The 13653-nt window shown below is 44.5% G+C and overlaps 1 protein-coding gene across 1 annotated transcript in view; it reads right to left on the reverse strand.

The window, feature by feature from the left end:
• LOC138450289 (B-cell receptor CD22-like) overlaps positions 1–13653 on the reverse strand; it is a 267696-nt gene that overhangs the window by 243108 nt on the left and 10935 nt on the right. The window contains exon 2 of the mRNA XM_069604829.1: positions 13545–13621. Within this exon, the coding sequence (XP_069460930.1) occupies positions 13545–13621 (77 nt within the window). The remainder of the gene's footprint in view (positions 1–13544; positions 13622–13653) is intronic.

A 13653-nucleotide genomic window follows, 5' to 3' on the forward strand; every position in this document is an offset into this window, starting at 1 on the left:
CCACAGAACAGGATTTAGATTTAGGGTCTGCTGACATTACAGTAATATAAATAGAATAGGAAAGTGCAACTAGGATTCTGTACCCACAAGAAACCCACAAGAAACCAACGTTGAGCCAGTCCCTCGTCATTCCTTTGCTAAATACGATAAGAGGCAGGCACCGGCAAAGTTACCTTCAATCAAGATAGGCCATGTGGTCACCCACGGATGAACTAAAAGAGCCTAACAGTGAGGCTTCTTAACGGACACTGAGAAACTATGTTTGTGTTTGGGGCCACTCGTACTAATAAGGATACTGATCGTTTTGCTGATAATGATTCCGCCCATCGAGGGCCATGGTCCCCTAGGACCAAATGGATACTGATCACAATAACAGCTTGTATTGTAATTACATTGACACTCGTGTTTTGGTATCTGGAGAGTGCACATCCACTGGATATTTTACTGCTAACTGCAAGTGTCTCCACTACATCTCCACCTTATGTGCATTCGCACACTCTCTGTCCTCGAGACCTCCAACATAGAGGGGGTTATCTCAACAACACTCTCTTGATGATCATGAACGCCACATATGACATTTTTAATAAGACAATTGTTGGATATGTTCACATCTGCCACAGCATGGGGAAAAAGGATTGGGCTGGTATATACATCCACTCCCTAATCCTACTGCTTGTTATGTATCGCTTAGGGTATTATTCTTTGGCCGATGGAACAATAGTGTCACTGGGAATTTTGATGGGACTAATCGCAACAAGTTTGAAAAATGAGTTTTAGCACCTTTAGGATGTTCTCTGTTTGCAAATAGGAGCCAGCTAAATGTTGCTTCTATTCGGCCTTCTGATAGACTCTTCAGACCTTTACAATCTAAGATTACCTTTAAAATGGCTCCCTTAGGTAATAGGGATGCCATGCCTCCTTCCTATATCATCAATCATAGTACGCAGTCCATTCCATTTTGTATACAGAGAGAGGGTTCCCAGCAGATGGGTATATTTGAAGGATGTATGAAGACTGCTGTACTAACCAGTGAGGATAGACCTCTCTACATAGGAGATCCTGTTTACTTTGTTCATGGTAATGAAGCATATCCATGGTTGCCAAGAGAATTAGAGGGCACTTATTATTTAGGGATGCTTTTACCATGTGTATATGTCGCCACCACTGCTGAAGTTTCTAGAACTCGTCCTAGGCGGGATAAGGGTGGTGACACTCCCTCACAGATTCTGGGTGACGTTGCTAAATCCTTTGTACCATTTTGGGGACAGATAATAAACTTCCAAGATATTTGAAAATTGGCGAGGGTTTTAGAAAAAACCATCAATGAAACCACTGACATCCTACATAACATGACATTAGAGCAAAAGGCTATTAGATCAGTGGCGCTTCAAAATAGGATGGTGCTGGACATCATTCTAGCTGAGCGTGGTGGAGTGTGCAAAATGGTGGGATCCGCATGTTGTTGTTTTTTTACCGATTCCTCCCCCACCATATTTAAGGTAATTAAGAAATATCACACCTTGAGTACTGAAGTACACGTTCCAGCTGGAAACTGGGATATTGGTACATGGTTCTGGGACCCGATACAATCTTGGGGCTGGAAAATGTTTGCAGTCCTAATGGTGATCCTTGCCATTGTACTGTTCTGCTGTTGTTGCACACAGTGTCTTCATGTCATCTGTTCCATGATAGGGGGAAGTTGTGCACAAGCAGTTGATAAACTAGAACCTAAGACACATAGGTTGTGAACAATTACTAATGCCTTGGTAATGCAGGACATCTCCATGAAGGAATTAATAGTGATCAATATTTTTGAAGATAGCGATTCAGGATGGTCTGATGATGATACATGGTTTTCGGATGATGCTAATGTTTGAGTAATGCTCTTGGCTTAGGCCAAAAGGCGGGTGTGTAAAAGTATATTTTGCATTAATACCGCCTGACAGTAAATGATTGGCTTAAGCACATTCACATCGCACTATAAATCACATTGAATGAACCTGAAACAGGCTGACTATGCCACCATTTTGAGTTATCCGCCATTTTAATCGCCTCTTGCTTTCTGTCCCTCCTTCGGCTCCAGCAGAGCAAAATTAACGTTGTACTGTTTCCATGATGTCAACACAGATAAGAATGTTGAAGCGGCTAAGGTGGATTGTTTGTCCTACACTGAGAAACCTTGGAGTTAAAAAAAGCTGTACTGATCAGTAATCCTGATACCATCTGTTCCAATAATGCCTTCCCTGTTCAAACAGCCAAGTAGAATGTTGAATAGCTGAACATGTGCTTCTTGCAGAAATCTTTGTTTTCGCTCCTTGAAACTAAGCTGACTTTAAGCTCAAGAACAAACGCTAGACAAATATAAGCAAGCAAAATAAGGAACGTTACCTTTGTGTCTTATGTTTGGAAAACATGTGAAATGTTTGAAGGAAAACAACAAACTATTCAAATATTTTTAAGCATGACTTAGTTATGTGGATAGGCCATGAACCCTAGGTAAATGTAAGACACAAAGAGGGGCTGGGTGATGTGTCCGGGATTGTGGAAAATCTGTATAAATGTAAGTGTATTTGAAATATCCAGCACTTTCTCATCTCACGGTGTCTGCTTGCACACATTGTGGGGTGTTGAGAGCCAGACAGCTGCCTGTTAATAAATGTACATGGTACCTTTGGACTCGTGACTGGCGTATTTCTATTATGTGGTATTAAGCCTCGATATTCTTTAATGTTTCAGGAGCTGGCCTAGAGTCCTTAAGTAGAGACTTGTAAGTCACGTAAACTGGTGTTTGGCAGAGCATCTGAGTGGCAGGGCCTGGTCATGTAAGCAGCAGCCTGCTCAATACTATCTGCCTAGAGCTGGCCTAGAGTCCTTAAGTAGAGGCTTGGATGGGGCGAAATATGGTGGTGGGTGGAGCAACTGAGTGGCAGGGTCTGGTCAGAACAACAAAATTGATACTGGCATTGCTCTGGGCAATCTTCCACACCACAGTTTTTTTGCCCATCTGCACCACTGCAAAACGGGTCCAGCCATATGAAAATCAGTTAGGTATGGCTACCAAACTGCTAACCAAGTCCCCTCTGCACGGAAACACAAGCACGCTCAGACATGTTTTGGCCTTGTTGGGCCTCCTCACTGAGGTGCAGCTTGGTTCCCTATGGCACAGCGAGCAAGGGACTACGTCTGGGCATACCCTCTCTTCCATAGTGAGACTAGCTATAACCACAAAACCACCGTGCCTGCTAGGCCTAGAGATCCAAGCCACTCCTCCCTGATGAGGCCCAACAAGGCTGAAACATGTCTGGGGATGCTTGTGGCCACGTGCAGAAGGGATGTGGCCTTGCCATTCGGGCTGGACTGCCCCTTTTGGAGTCGACAAAGCCTGATTTGCATATGGTCTTTCCCTTTCTGTAATGGCTTGGCAGGCAAAGAACAATGGTCTGGAGGGTTGCTGAAGCAATGCCAGAGGTTAAGTTTAGTCACATGATCAGTAGCCTACTCAATGCTGTCTGCCTGTAGCTGGTCTAGAGTCCTTAGGTAGAGGCTTGGAAGGTGTGAAAAGTGGTGGTGGGTGGACCAACTGAGTGGCAGGGCCTGGCCACATGTCCAACATCCTACTCAATGCTGTCTGGAGAGGGCCTAGAGTCCTTAAGTAGATACTTGGAAGGCGTGACAACTGGTGGTGGACGGAGCAACTGAGTTGTCTGTTGTCAGTTCCAATGCACAATGATATGGCGACCTTGTGTATCGATCCTAGAACTCAGCATCTGACGTTGTTGTGGCCTATGTATCAGGGTCAATACCCCTTTAGACCATGATAAATAAGACATAAAGAAGTGTTGATCTCCCAGTTCCTAGGGAAAGGAGTTTGCTTGTGCAGTAGTCACATATGTCTCCTGTAGGGACTGTATGCAGGCCCCATAGCTCTGGGCATGAGAGAGTATCTCACGAGTTTTCATTGGGTTTCCTAACCCCTTTTACACTCTGGCTAAGGAATGTGATACCTCCTTTCTCTTCACATGATGGGGCCATACGAGCTGGAAGCAGTATCAGTTTCTAAGTCAGCAAATATGTACAACTAAAAGCACCACCTTATACGTGAAAACCAACAAGTGCCCTTTTCAATTTTAGTTCCCCATTCCCAATCCTCACCCACCCCCACACTCATTACTTCCCAAAGTGAGGAACCCTCCCACAAGAATCACCCTAAATATAAAATAATGCTTTTTCATAGAGGCTGCCTGCTTACATGCTTGATGGCGGTCACCAAAGTACAAAGTAATAAACATAAAGTTGCCAAATGTGTCCTTTACACAACAATCAACAGTTGGTGAGTTACATGGAGATATTAACCCTGTCACTTTTGTCACATTTGTACACCTCCTAAGGAGGTATCGGCCTCTGGCCAGGGCCACAGGTGGAAGGATTTTAGCTTCAAGAAATGTAACCGCTGCATCTCGTACTGTAAAGAAATAGTTTTTGTTCTCAAATTGAACCTGATGCATGCATGCAGGGAACATCATCGCGTAATGGACTTTCCTTTCCCTAAGAAGGTTATTGACCCCAAGGAACAAATGTCTCTCCTGTGGAACTGCAACTGAATCGTCATGGTACAGGTGTATAGCATTTGCTTCAAAACCTAGTTCCTTTTTCTCTCATGCAGTCTTCACCAGTAGGACCCTGTCCCCGAAGTTTAAAAATGCATGCAATAAGCAGGTGTGGATAGTCTCCAGGTTTGGGCTTAGGGATTTGGGTGCAGTGTGCTCTTTTCACCATGAAGTTTGGTGACAATGGCAGGTTCCCAGGCAGTTATCTCGACTGCATGCTCCATATTGCTGCAAAGCGTGTTCTCATGGATCCCAATTATACGGACATTGTTTCTCGGCGAGCGCTACTCTAGATCAAGGCATTTTGCATTAATGTCCATCATGTCCTTTACTAGGGTATTAATGGTACTTTGCATTTGTACAATGGTGTCTTCAGCCAAACTGATTCAGTCTTCTGCTGCGTTAATCCATTGTACCTCTTTTTCCAGCTGTGTGTGAATGCAAGCTATGTTAACTGGAAGGTTGTTTAGTTTACCATTTACAGCATCGAAAGCTTTCTGCATAGTGCTGAGGATCTGTTTTTTGTTTGGTGGGTTCACAGCCTGAGAGTACGGTTGGCCACTGTCCCAGTGATTTCCTTTTGTAATGAGCCCCCTGCTTTAGACTCTGTGTGGGCAGATCTCTCCATGCTTGCTTGTTTCTTTCCTGCCCCGTTACCCTATACAGTAGCTAGGTGTTACTTCAAAGGGACTGTGTAGGCACACAAATTAGGCTGCCGTATGAGAGGGTGTGCGGAGTGATGTTTGTGTTATGATCTGATATTTTGTTTGTACAACTCCTATAGTTGGCCCACCGTATAGGTCTCATCAGTCTAACTGTTCCTCAGACCATCCTCCTCACCTTTACATCTGGGTAATGTACATTAGTCCAGACCCACTGTCTCTCAGATTGCCCCTTCAAGGCAGCATGGAACCACAGCCCGGCTGGAGTGCTTCAGGTTCAGAAGATCTGTGCAGTGGTTAATGGCCCAGGTCTCTGTCTCTCACACGCAAAAGGAGGCGCACCACTCCAGGCTGCATCATGCGCTGGGCCCGGCAATGGGTCCCCGGTACATGGGATACCAACAGTGCTGTCATCCACCCTCGAGTGCCCAGGCTGCCCCGGATATAGTCCCCCAGATTGTCTTCCTGTCTTCCAAGCAGGAGGAATGCCCCGTGAGTCAGGACCCTTGGCTTCCCCGTACATCCCACGAGTCAGCAGGGGCTCCCTCCTATGAGCCAGAGGGTGTTTGGTTAGTAAGAGCACAGCTCTCGCCACACAGGTCGGAGTAGACGGAGGGCCCCAGATACCCCGAACATGAAGCGACACCGTCAATCTTCTCTCCGAAGGCCCAGGCAATCCAGAAAGCAGTTTGTGGAGCCGGGCAGTCTCTGGGTGTGCCTCAATCAATGGTGGCTGCCATCAGTGCACAGAGCTGTGTTAGAAAGCCGCCGTCTTGCGTGGCTGCTCCACATCGCCTCTCTTATGTATTTAGGCATTCTTAACTGACAAAGAAGAGGAATTCCCACAAGATTGCAGTGCCTTGGTCGCTGGTGTTGCACTGATGTTTGATTGGTTTCCTTAGGGAGGAGGCATGCCATGCAGTGCTTGTCCGCAACATTTATAATTTCAGCAGCCACGCAATGTGACTTTTGCTGCAATATGATACCTTGCCTCTCGGCCAACAAACTCTAACTGATCTATTTATTTTTCAGAATTCATCAATATATACAAATAACCTGCACCTGTCATTTTTCTGTATTACATGTCCATAGACACCACCTGTAATGGCCTTACGCAAGGTTTATCCACACCCAGCATGTGGCAGTTTCTACCATACTGCAGTGAAGGCACGGAATGCAATTCCCAAAATGATTCATGGCCATGGTGAACTACTCTGCTCTCTTTAAGCTTAAATACACTTGTACAAGATATAGAAACAGAGATTTGGTAGTGTAGAGGAACAGACAAAAAACGTTCACAAAAGGATCAGCATTGTGGTCAAGATTTGAATCTCTCCACTGGTACTCTACTTTGATTTATGTTATTGTCAATTGGTATGACCTAAAATGGCACACAATTAAAACTACTGGTTTGATTGAAATATGTAGCATTGTTTATTTAAACAGATTGAGAAAGTAGATAGAAACAACTATAAAATCAGAGGCCCATTAGAGCGGAAGGCTAAAAGGGAGTAGCCATACTATGGGGTGCATCACCATGAAGGTTTGGATTAGAACCTTTCAAGACGGCATTAGTGGAATGCAATGTAAGTGCAAAGTATCATTGATGGTCCTTATTGTTCTGAACAGTTCTGGTAGTACATCTGTTGCAAGGGAATAGGTGCAGGTGGATGGGGAGCTCAAGCAGCTCCTCGTGGCAGTGATGCCCATTGTCTTGGGTGACTGTGGGAAGCTTGTGCCTTGTGAGGCAAGTTATCAAAGTTCTTCTTAATGAATGGCAGACAGCCCCTTGGCTGAGATTCACAAAATGAAATTAAAAACAAGTAAAAAAGGATCATTTAAAATCATGGAGTCCTGTGTATGCACTTAAAATAAATCTTCAGTATAGTATAGACCTTGTAAAAACAACCAATCAATTCAAGGTTATATGCCAAAGCCCTTAAAGCACAAACGCTGAAATATCCTAACAATTCATAGCCAACGCATAAAAACAATCAAAGTGAATTAATATCATGAGTACATGCATGTTCATTCCATGTGACAATCATAAATAATATGTAAATACATAAAAAGCTGAGCCATGTAGTAAAGTGCAATACGCAACAGCAGCATTCGAATCACATAAACGATTCCTCGTGGCAATGTGATTTAAACCATACCCAAAGCCAATGTCAGGGAATTAAATCAAAATTAAAAAAGCAACACTGCTCCTGGCAAAACAGGACTGGTAACAAAAAACTTTTGCAAAAATGTGGGAACCCCTCTACCGAGATCAAACACTGTCATATCACCCTTGTCATCGGAATGTCATGTGTTAACAAAAAGAAACACATTCAGGAGCTCGGATGTGCTGCTGTAATGAGGTCTGTAGACACAACTCACACAACTAACTCCTTACATTGACATACATGCCAGCATTGCCAATTCCTTTCCGAAGATGCTTCTCCAGCAACACATGGTACTCTTGATTTGCCCATTATGCAAGTCTATGACTCCCACAATGCACAGACATATTGGAAAATTATTTCCCAAGCAATAATTGGTGCATGCTAAAAAAAGCAAACAGGTTGAGAAAAAGCAAACAAATGTTTATATTTCCCAAATAATAATGATCATTAATAATGGGAGAGGGAGTGAAAAATACGGTGTGAAAAATGGTGAGGGAGATGGAACCCGCACTCCTGTATCTGCTTGATTTCCATTAAGTGTTCTGACCTGTACTCCACCAAAAGTCTGGTAATGACATCTGCCTGAGCACATACAGACCTACTTTTAGCCCAAGACCTCTCTGTACTTTGTGGACAGAGCATTCATGTACAGCCATAATGACCAGTGTTGACAGCTATTGAATGAATCTTGTTGAATAACAAGTTGACACCTAGTGATGCTATACTTGGAGCCAAAACAGTTGTCCTATTTGTCGATGAAAGAGCTTTTTCGGCAAAAGAAATGAGTGATATGTTCGAATATTGTTCTCAAGCACAGTAGATGTAGATATTGCAGACCTGTGTTCTATATTTGCCATATTGCTTCAACTCCTAAAGAAAACAGCATTGCATTTGCATGTATCATTTTGCCTATCTGCTAAAATGGAGTATTATGGCGAAAAACATCTGTATCGTTATGAGTAGCACTGCCTGTATTTCATCTAAGCCTACATGTTAAGAACCTACCCGTAGCTCAACCTTACAAAAAATAAATTCATTCTCTTAGGAAACCCCTAAGCATGCCCAAGTCAGGAAATGGCTGACTAACATGAAGCCTGGTGTACCCACAAACAATTCCGAAACAGTGCAAAATCTCTTGTATTTACCATTGACTAGGAACTCGCAATGAAAGCACACATCTCCAAGAAAACTCAACCAGCGTGGTACCAGCTCTCGCTCATCTGCAAAGCTAAGCCTTTCATCCTTGACTTGAGTTCCATTAGCAGTCTAAACCCTGGTCGACTCCCAAATTTACGGTGGCAACACCACTTTCCCGTCTGAACGTTTTTACGTGACTGTAAAATTTCTGAAATCTAAATTAACATCAAAGTGGCAAAATTAGTAAACATCCACCCTGCCCGTAAAACAAAATTGTAGGTGAATTGGAGGTTAATTCCAGCAATGTTGCTACACCAGCAGTAATTGTGCACGTCCCTTCACATAGCCCCATCCGCAAGAAGCTGCACCGGCTACACCTATAAACATGCATCATGTTCGAGATAGCCTGCATCACCTACAAAGCAGTGGCAAACAAAACACCACTCAACCTGGTGGCAAAACTCACCATCTCTGCAGGCTATCACCTAAGTAGATGCTTCACCATTGCAAGCTTGAAACAAAACCTGCAAGAGAGAAAAACAGGAAACAGGCCTGTTCCTGCCGTGCGCCGGTCTGGGGCACCAGTTACCTATGCAGATAAGACTGCCCCATCCATCCAACATTTCAGGAAGGACCTGAAAATCCTACTTGTCAAAGAACATTTTGCCACTCACTGGTTTCTCCACTCAACCTTAATTCTCCCACCTGCACTCTGCCCTCTCCCTTGCTTCCCGGAGCCATCACAGCTCCTCTGCTACCCCTGCACGCGTACACTTGCATCCCCTATGTACAGCACTCCAATGCTTCCCAGACATGGTAATACTATCTAAATCCCATACCTAAATGCCAGCTGGTTATAAAGTGCTTTAAACATGGCTAAACACGTGTCCATTCATACTGTATATGTACAAGGAAGAAATCTTATATCCCAAAAACATTGTTTTATGCCATATTTAAAATAACACTTTAGTCACATATTGACTACAAGAAGAAAACCACATAATACACTTCAATAAAACATACCATTTCAAAATGTAAAATTGCCTATGATTCAGATACACAGAGAACATTATTCCTCTAGACAATCTATTCTAAAGAACGAAAATGTTGGCTTGCCAAATCCTGTTTCCCATTTCATTGCAGTAAGCAATTTGCCCTGTCTTGGGGAAGCAAAAAAGGCAGATGTATCACACAGCAGAGCTGTTAGATAAATCATGAAAAGTAAACTCTGCTGCCATGCTCATCTACTAATGACATCATATTTGTCTTTGAAGATAGCATAGGTAGTAACACATTCAATGCCAGGAGAGGGCAGATATAATGCAGTCTCCTCCAATCGTGTTAGGCCAGACCTATGGTGTTGACACATTAGGTGCTGCTAAATGGACACCTGTGAGTCACCACTTAAAAACGCTACTTGCCAGTACAAGTTGCTATTTAGAGACTGGAAATGCATACTGGCAATAGGAAGCAGTGTCAGTCTTCCACTCCCTACCTTTCTATAGTTATAGAACGCATATAAAGCGAATAGTATACCTCCATTGTTTCTATAATGGTAGCATTGGCCGGGGGCAGCAATGCTCTCCAGAGATGACAGAATTATGAAAAGTGCAAGCTAGGTTTTATAAACATGTGTACTTTACTTAAACCCAGAACTCTATCAAAAACGGTAAATCCCACCCATCTAAGGAAAACAAAAAGGTAACTTAGGCACTCTATACATGTAGAGTACCTGCAACTCCAACTCCCTCAGGCTCAGTTGCTTGTCCAAACAGCGAGTTGGTGGTAGATCTCTTTCTTCGGCGGGGGCCTCCCTCTGGAACAGCTTCCCTGCCTCTCTGAAACTTGAGGAGAACCATCTCCGGTACCAGAAGCATCTCAAGACATTCCTCTTTGCTTCTGACTTCTCTCCTCCTCTCCCCTGCTGAACTCTTGGCCAAAACTAAAACTGCACTGGTCACCTGGCTACCCTCTGTTCTTGGGCTCAGGACTCCTCCCCAACAGTTGCACACCTCCACTGCCCCCGGGCAACCCATGCACTCGGTGGCCGGTTCTGTATCCTTACAGCCCTCAACTTGCACTTGACACCTGATGTCTGAATTTACCTTTGCACTTGCCACCAGCTGGCCGCACTTCTTATCTATTGTTTTATTTATTTTACTGTTTATACTATGTGCTGCACTGCCCCTCCGCCTTTCCACTCACACTTTTCCCCCACCACCCTCCAGTGCACTTGCGTGATCTCAGTGTCACCTGGCCTAGTGAGATTGTTGTCTCTGTCTTCACTCTGTTCCCCCTCCCTTGCCTCGTCGCACCGTAAAACACTTGTGTATAGGTGCGTTTTCAATGCCATATCATATCATATACACTGTAAACTGTGTGAATTATAACGCTTCAGTGAAACATGTCTGCAAATGTGAAGAAAAAGGAAGAAAGAAAATGGTTTCTTTCAAAATGCCACCGATAAGGTACGGAATAAGAACCTTGACAGATTCTGAAGGTAATCTTAATGCCAAGCGTGCGAGTCGGGAGAAATACCCGGAAAGGGCGCCTAGAAACACGAGAGGCATTAACAGGGTCAAACAGGGGTCCTGGCACTACTTCATGAAGCAGACGATTTTGTTTAGGCATCTTGATGTGGTGAGCTGTCTCGAAGAGGTTCCATCAGTGCTGCACAGATTTGAATTAAAAATCTACACTGGCGATTGAGCTGACTCAGTGGCGAAAATTAGGGGCTTGCTGCACAAGGACAGACATTTGCATGAAGCTTTGGTCATCAACTGCGTATCTGTCCTTAACGTTTCTTGAGTTCAACTACATAACATGCAGAGAAACAACAATGCCATGGGTAAGACCTTAGAACTTTTAAGGGCACTAAGGGGGCCAGTGCGCAATCCCTTCAAGAGTTGGAACCCCCTTCCCTAGCAAGTGAGTGTGATGCTGGAAATGCATCGGAGGGACAGGGCCTCTGCATCCTTGTCCTTTACCTCTTTTTATTGTGTGTTCTGTCGTGTTTTCCATGCAGGAGTTCATGTGGGACTCCTGGCGGTGCAGCTCTCTCCCTTTTGGTTTGGTGAACAGACCCGTGGGATACCCTTACGGCACCCATGGGTAGGGGTACAACCCTTTGCCCCTAGTGTATGTTTTTGGGCACCTGTGCGTGACCCACAGAGCAGGGCACGGGATGGTGGCAGCTCTGTGCTGAAATGACTGGTGCCCTGAGCATACTCCATTTTGGGATGCCCAGGCCCTGTCGTTGGAATCGGTAGATTCCCGATGGAGACAAAATGGCCCCCATGGCCTCTTGCCTTCCATCACCTGTTACCTTGATCTTCCCGAAGTCCTGGGAAGCCCTGCCTCTGTCCCTTCCCCCTGACTGGCTGTTGGGTGGAAGTTCCGTATATGGTAGTGTGGGGAAGTGCCGACCAGACTGGCTGTGGTGTGTACGCCTGTGGGTGGGACCTGGGTGAATGGAGTGTGTGACGAATATGCATTCTATGTTGTGGCTGTCTAGTATCTGGTGGTTGACACAATGGTTGAGACAGCCCTGCCCGAACCCGGTATGAATGCAGCTTGGAGTGTTGAATGGCTCGGTACTTGTCCCAATACACATAACTTGTTGTGAGTGTCTGGAGAGAAGTGAATGGCCTGAATGCCCGTAGTTGTGATTGGATGCTTGAGTGTGACCCAGCGGAATGAATGGGAGATCAACAGTATATCTGGTGACCTCTCACTGCTAGGAATCGTGTTTGGAAGCTGAAGTCCACTACGACGAGTAACTGGAGTAACTGAAGCTTAACCTTGAAGCCCTGCTGGATGAGAAGAATTGCTGTTGCTCTCCTTCGCAATCGGAAAGCTGCTGTGCCTCAAGGACTGACCCAGGACTGACCCAGAGAGGACCTGGTAAGGTGCCCTCTTCCCGATCTATGAGGGATCATCGTGCACAGCTGATCTTGGCTTAAGCTCCCTGGTAGAAAGATCTTAGACAGGCTGCCGACCTGATATGGGGATTGCTGTGTAACTCCAAGGAGAAGCGCCCAGACTGTTGTCCGCCACTGTCGCCGACCGCCGTCGCCGACTGGAGCCGCCGTGCACCCATTGCCTTAGAGGGCGCTATTTATTAGCTGCGTTTGTATAACACTTCTGACAAACAAAACATCTTTAACAATTGTTGATAAAGCATATAAAAGGAGAAATACACAGATTACGATGTTGAGTGCACAGGTAAATGAGTTGAGCAGGTAAATGAAGCAGAAAAGGCTTTAATTGCCTGAAACATCGGTCAGGATTCCAAGACATGAGACCAATATGTGGTGTGGACGCATTGAAATCAACAGTAGGAAAACAGCAAAAAGAAACACATTCCCTAACTCTGGCCAATTCACCTTTCATCTGTTGATGGTTCCTTGCACTGTGCACAGCTAACGTATAGGTGTATCCGTTATAACGGTGGCAGTGATTATGTTTTGTACTCACTGAGCCTGAAGTCAACTCAGCGATAACCACTGACAATACTTTTCCCCATCAGATCATCATGTATCTAATTTGCAGAGCACGCATTCGGACAAAGAAGCAAACTTCACTTTGCCTCACAAAAAAACAAAAAAGCTCTGGCTGGTATACACATGCAGATGGGATTCTGTTACTCATGGAGAATACACTTACTTTACATTGTCACAAGCAAACGTAAGAGAATATTTAATATTGTTTGCAGAGTTGTTGATGAATACATAATTTCCTGTGAGCCCATTGCAGAAAATGTCCATGAGCTGTTTAATACACAATCTGATTTCACCCCATGTTATACCCCTTGCACATAATGTTTTCTAATGTAACCATTACTGTACTTCATTTCCAGTGTAGAGTTCAAACTTTCAACAAAATGAACCCGAACTTGCTTGAAAAGGATTCTGGGGTCCTCACAAGGCAACATATGCATATTATGTGTTTGTGTTGATATGAACACTTACACTGCAGAGCTGTGGACAGTGTGAAGAAGAGCAGGAAAAACATCTGCTGGTGTGAGAGGAATGCTGCAGCAGAGACACTGAAAGAACAAAGAGAACACTTAGATTCAGG

The sequence above is a fragment of the Ambystoma mexicanum genome, chromosome 1p (assembly GCF_040938575.1).
Source record: "Ambystoma mexicanum isolate Mex_15411 chromosome 1p, UKY_AmexF1_1, whole genome shotgun sequence".
Taxonomy (NCBI): domain Eukaryota; kingdom Metazoa; phylum Chordata; class Amphibia; order Caudata; family Ambystomatidae; genus Ambystoma; species Ambystoma mexicanum.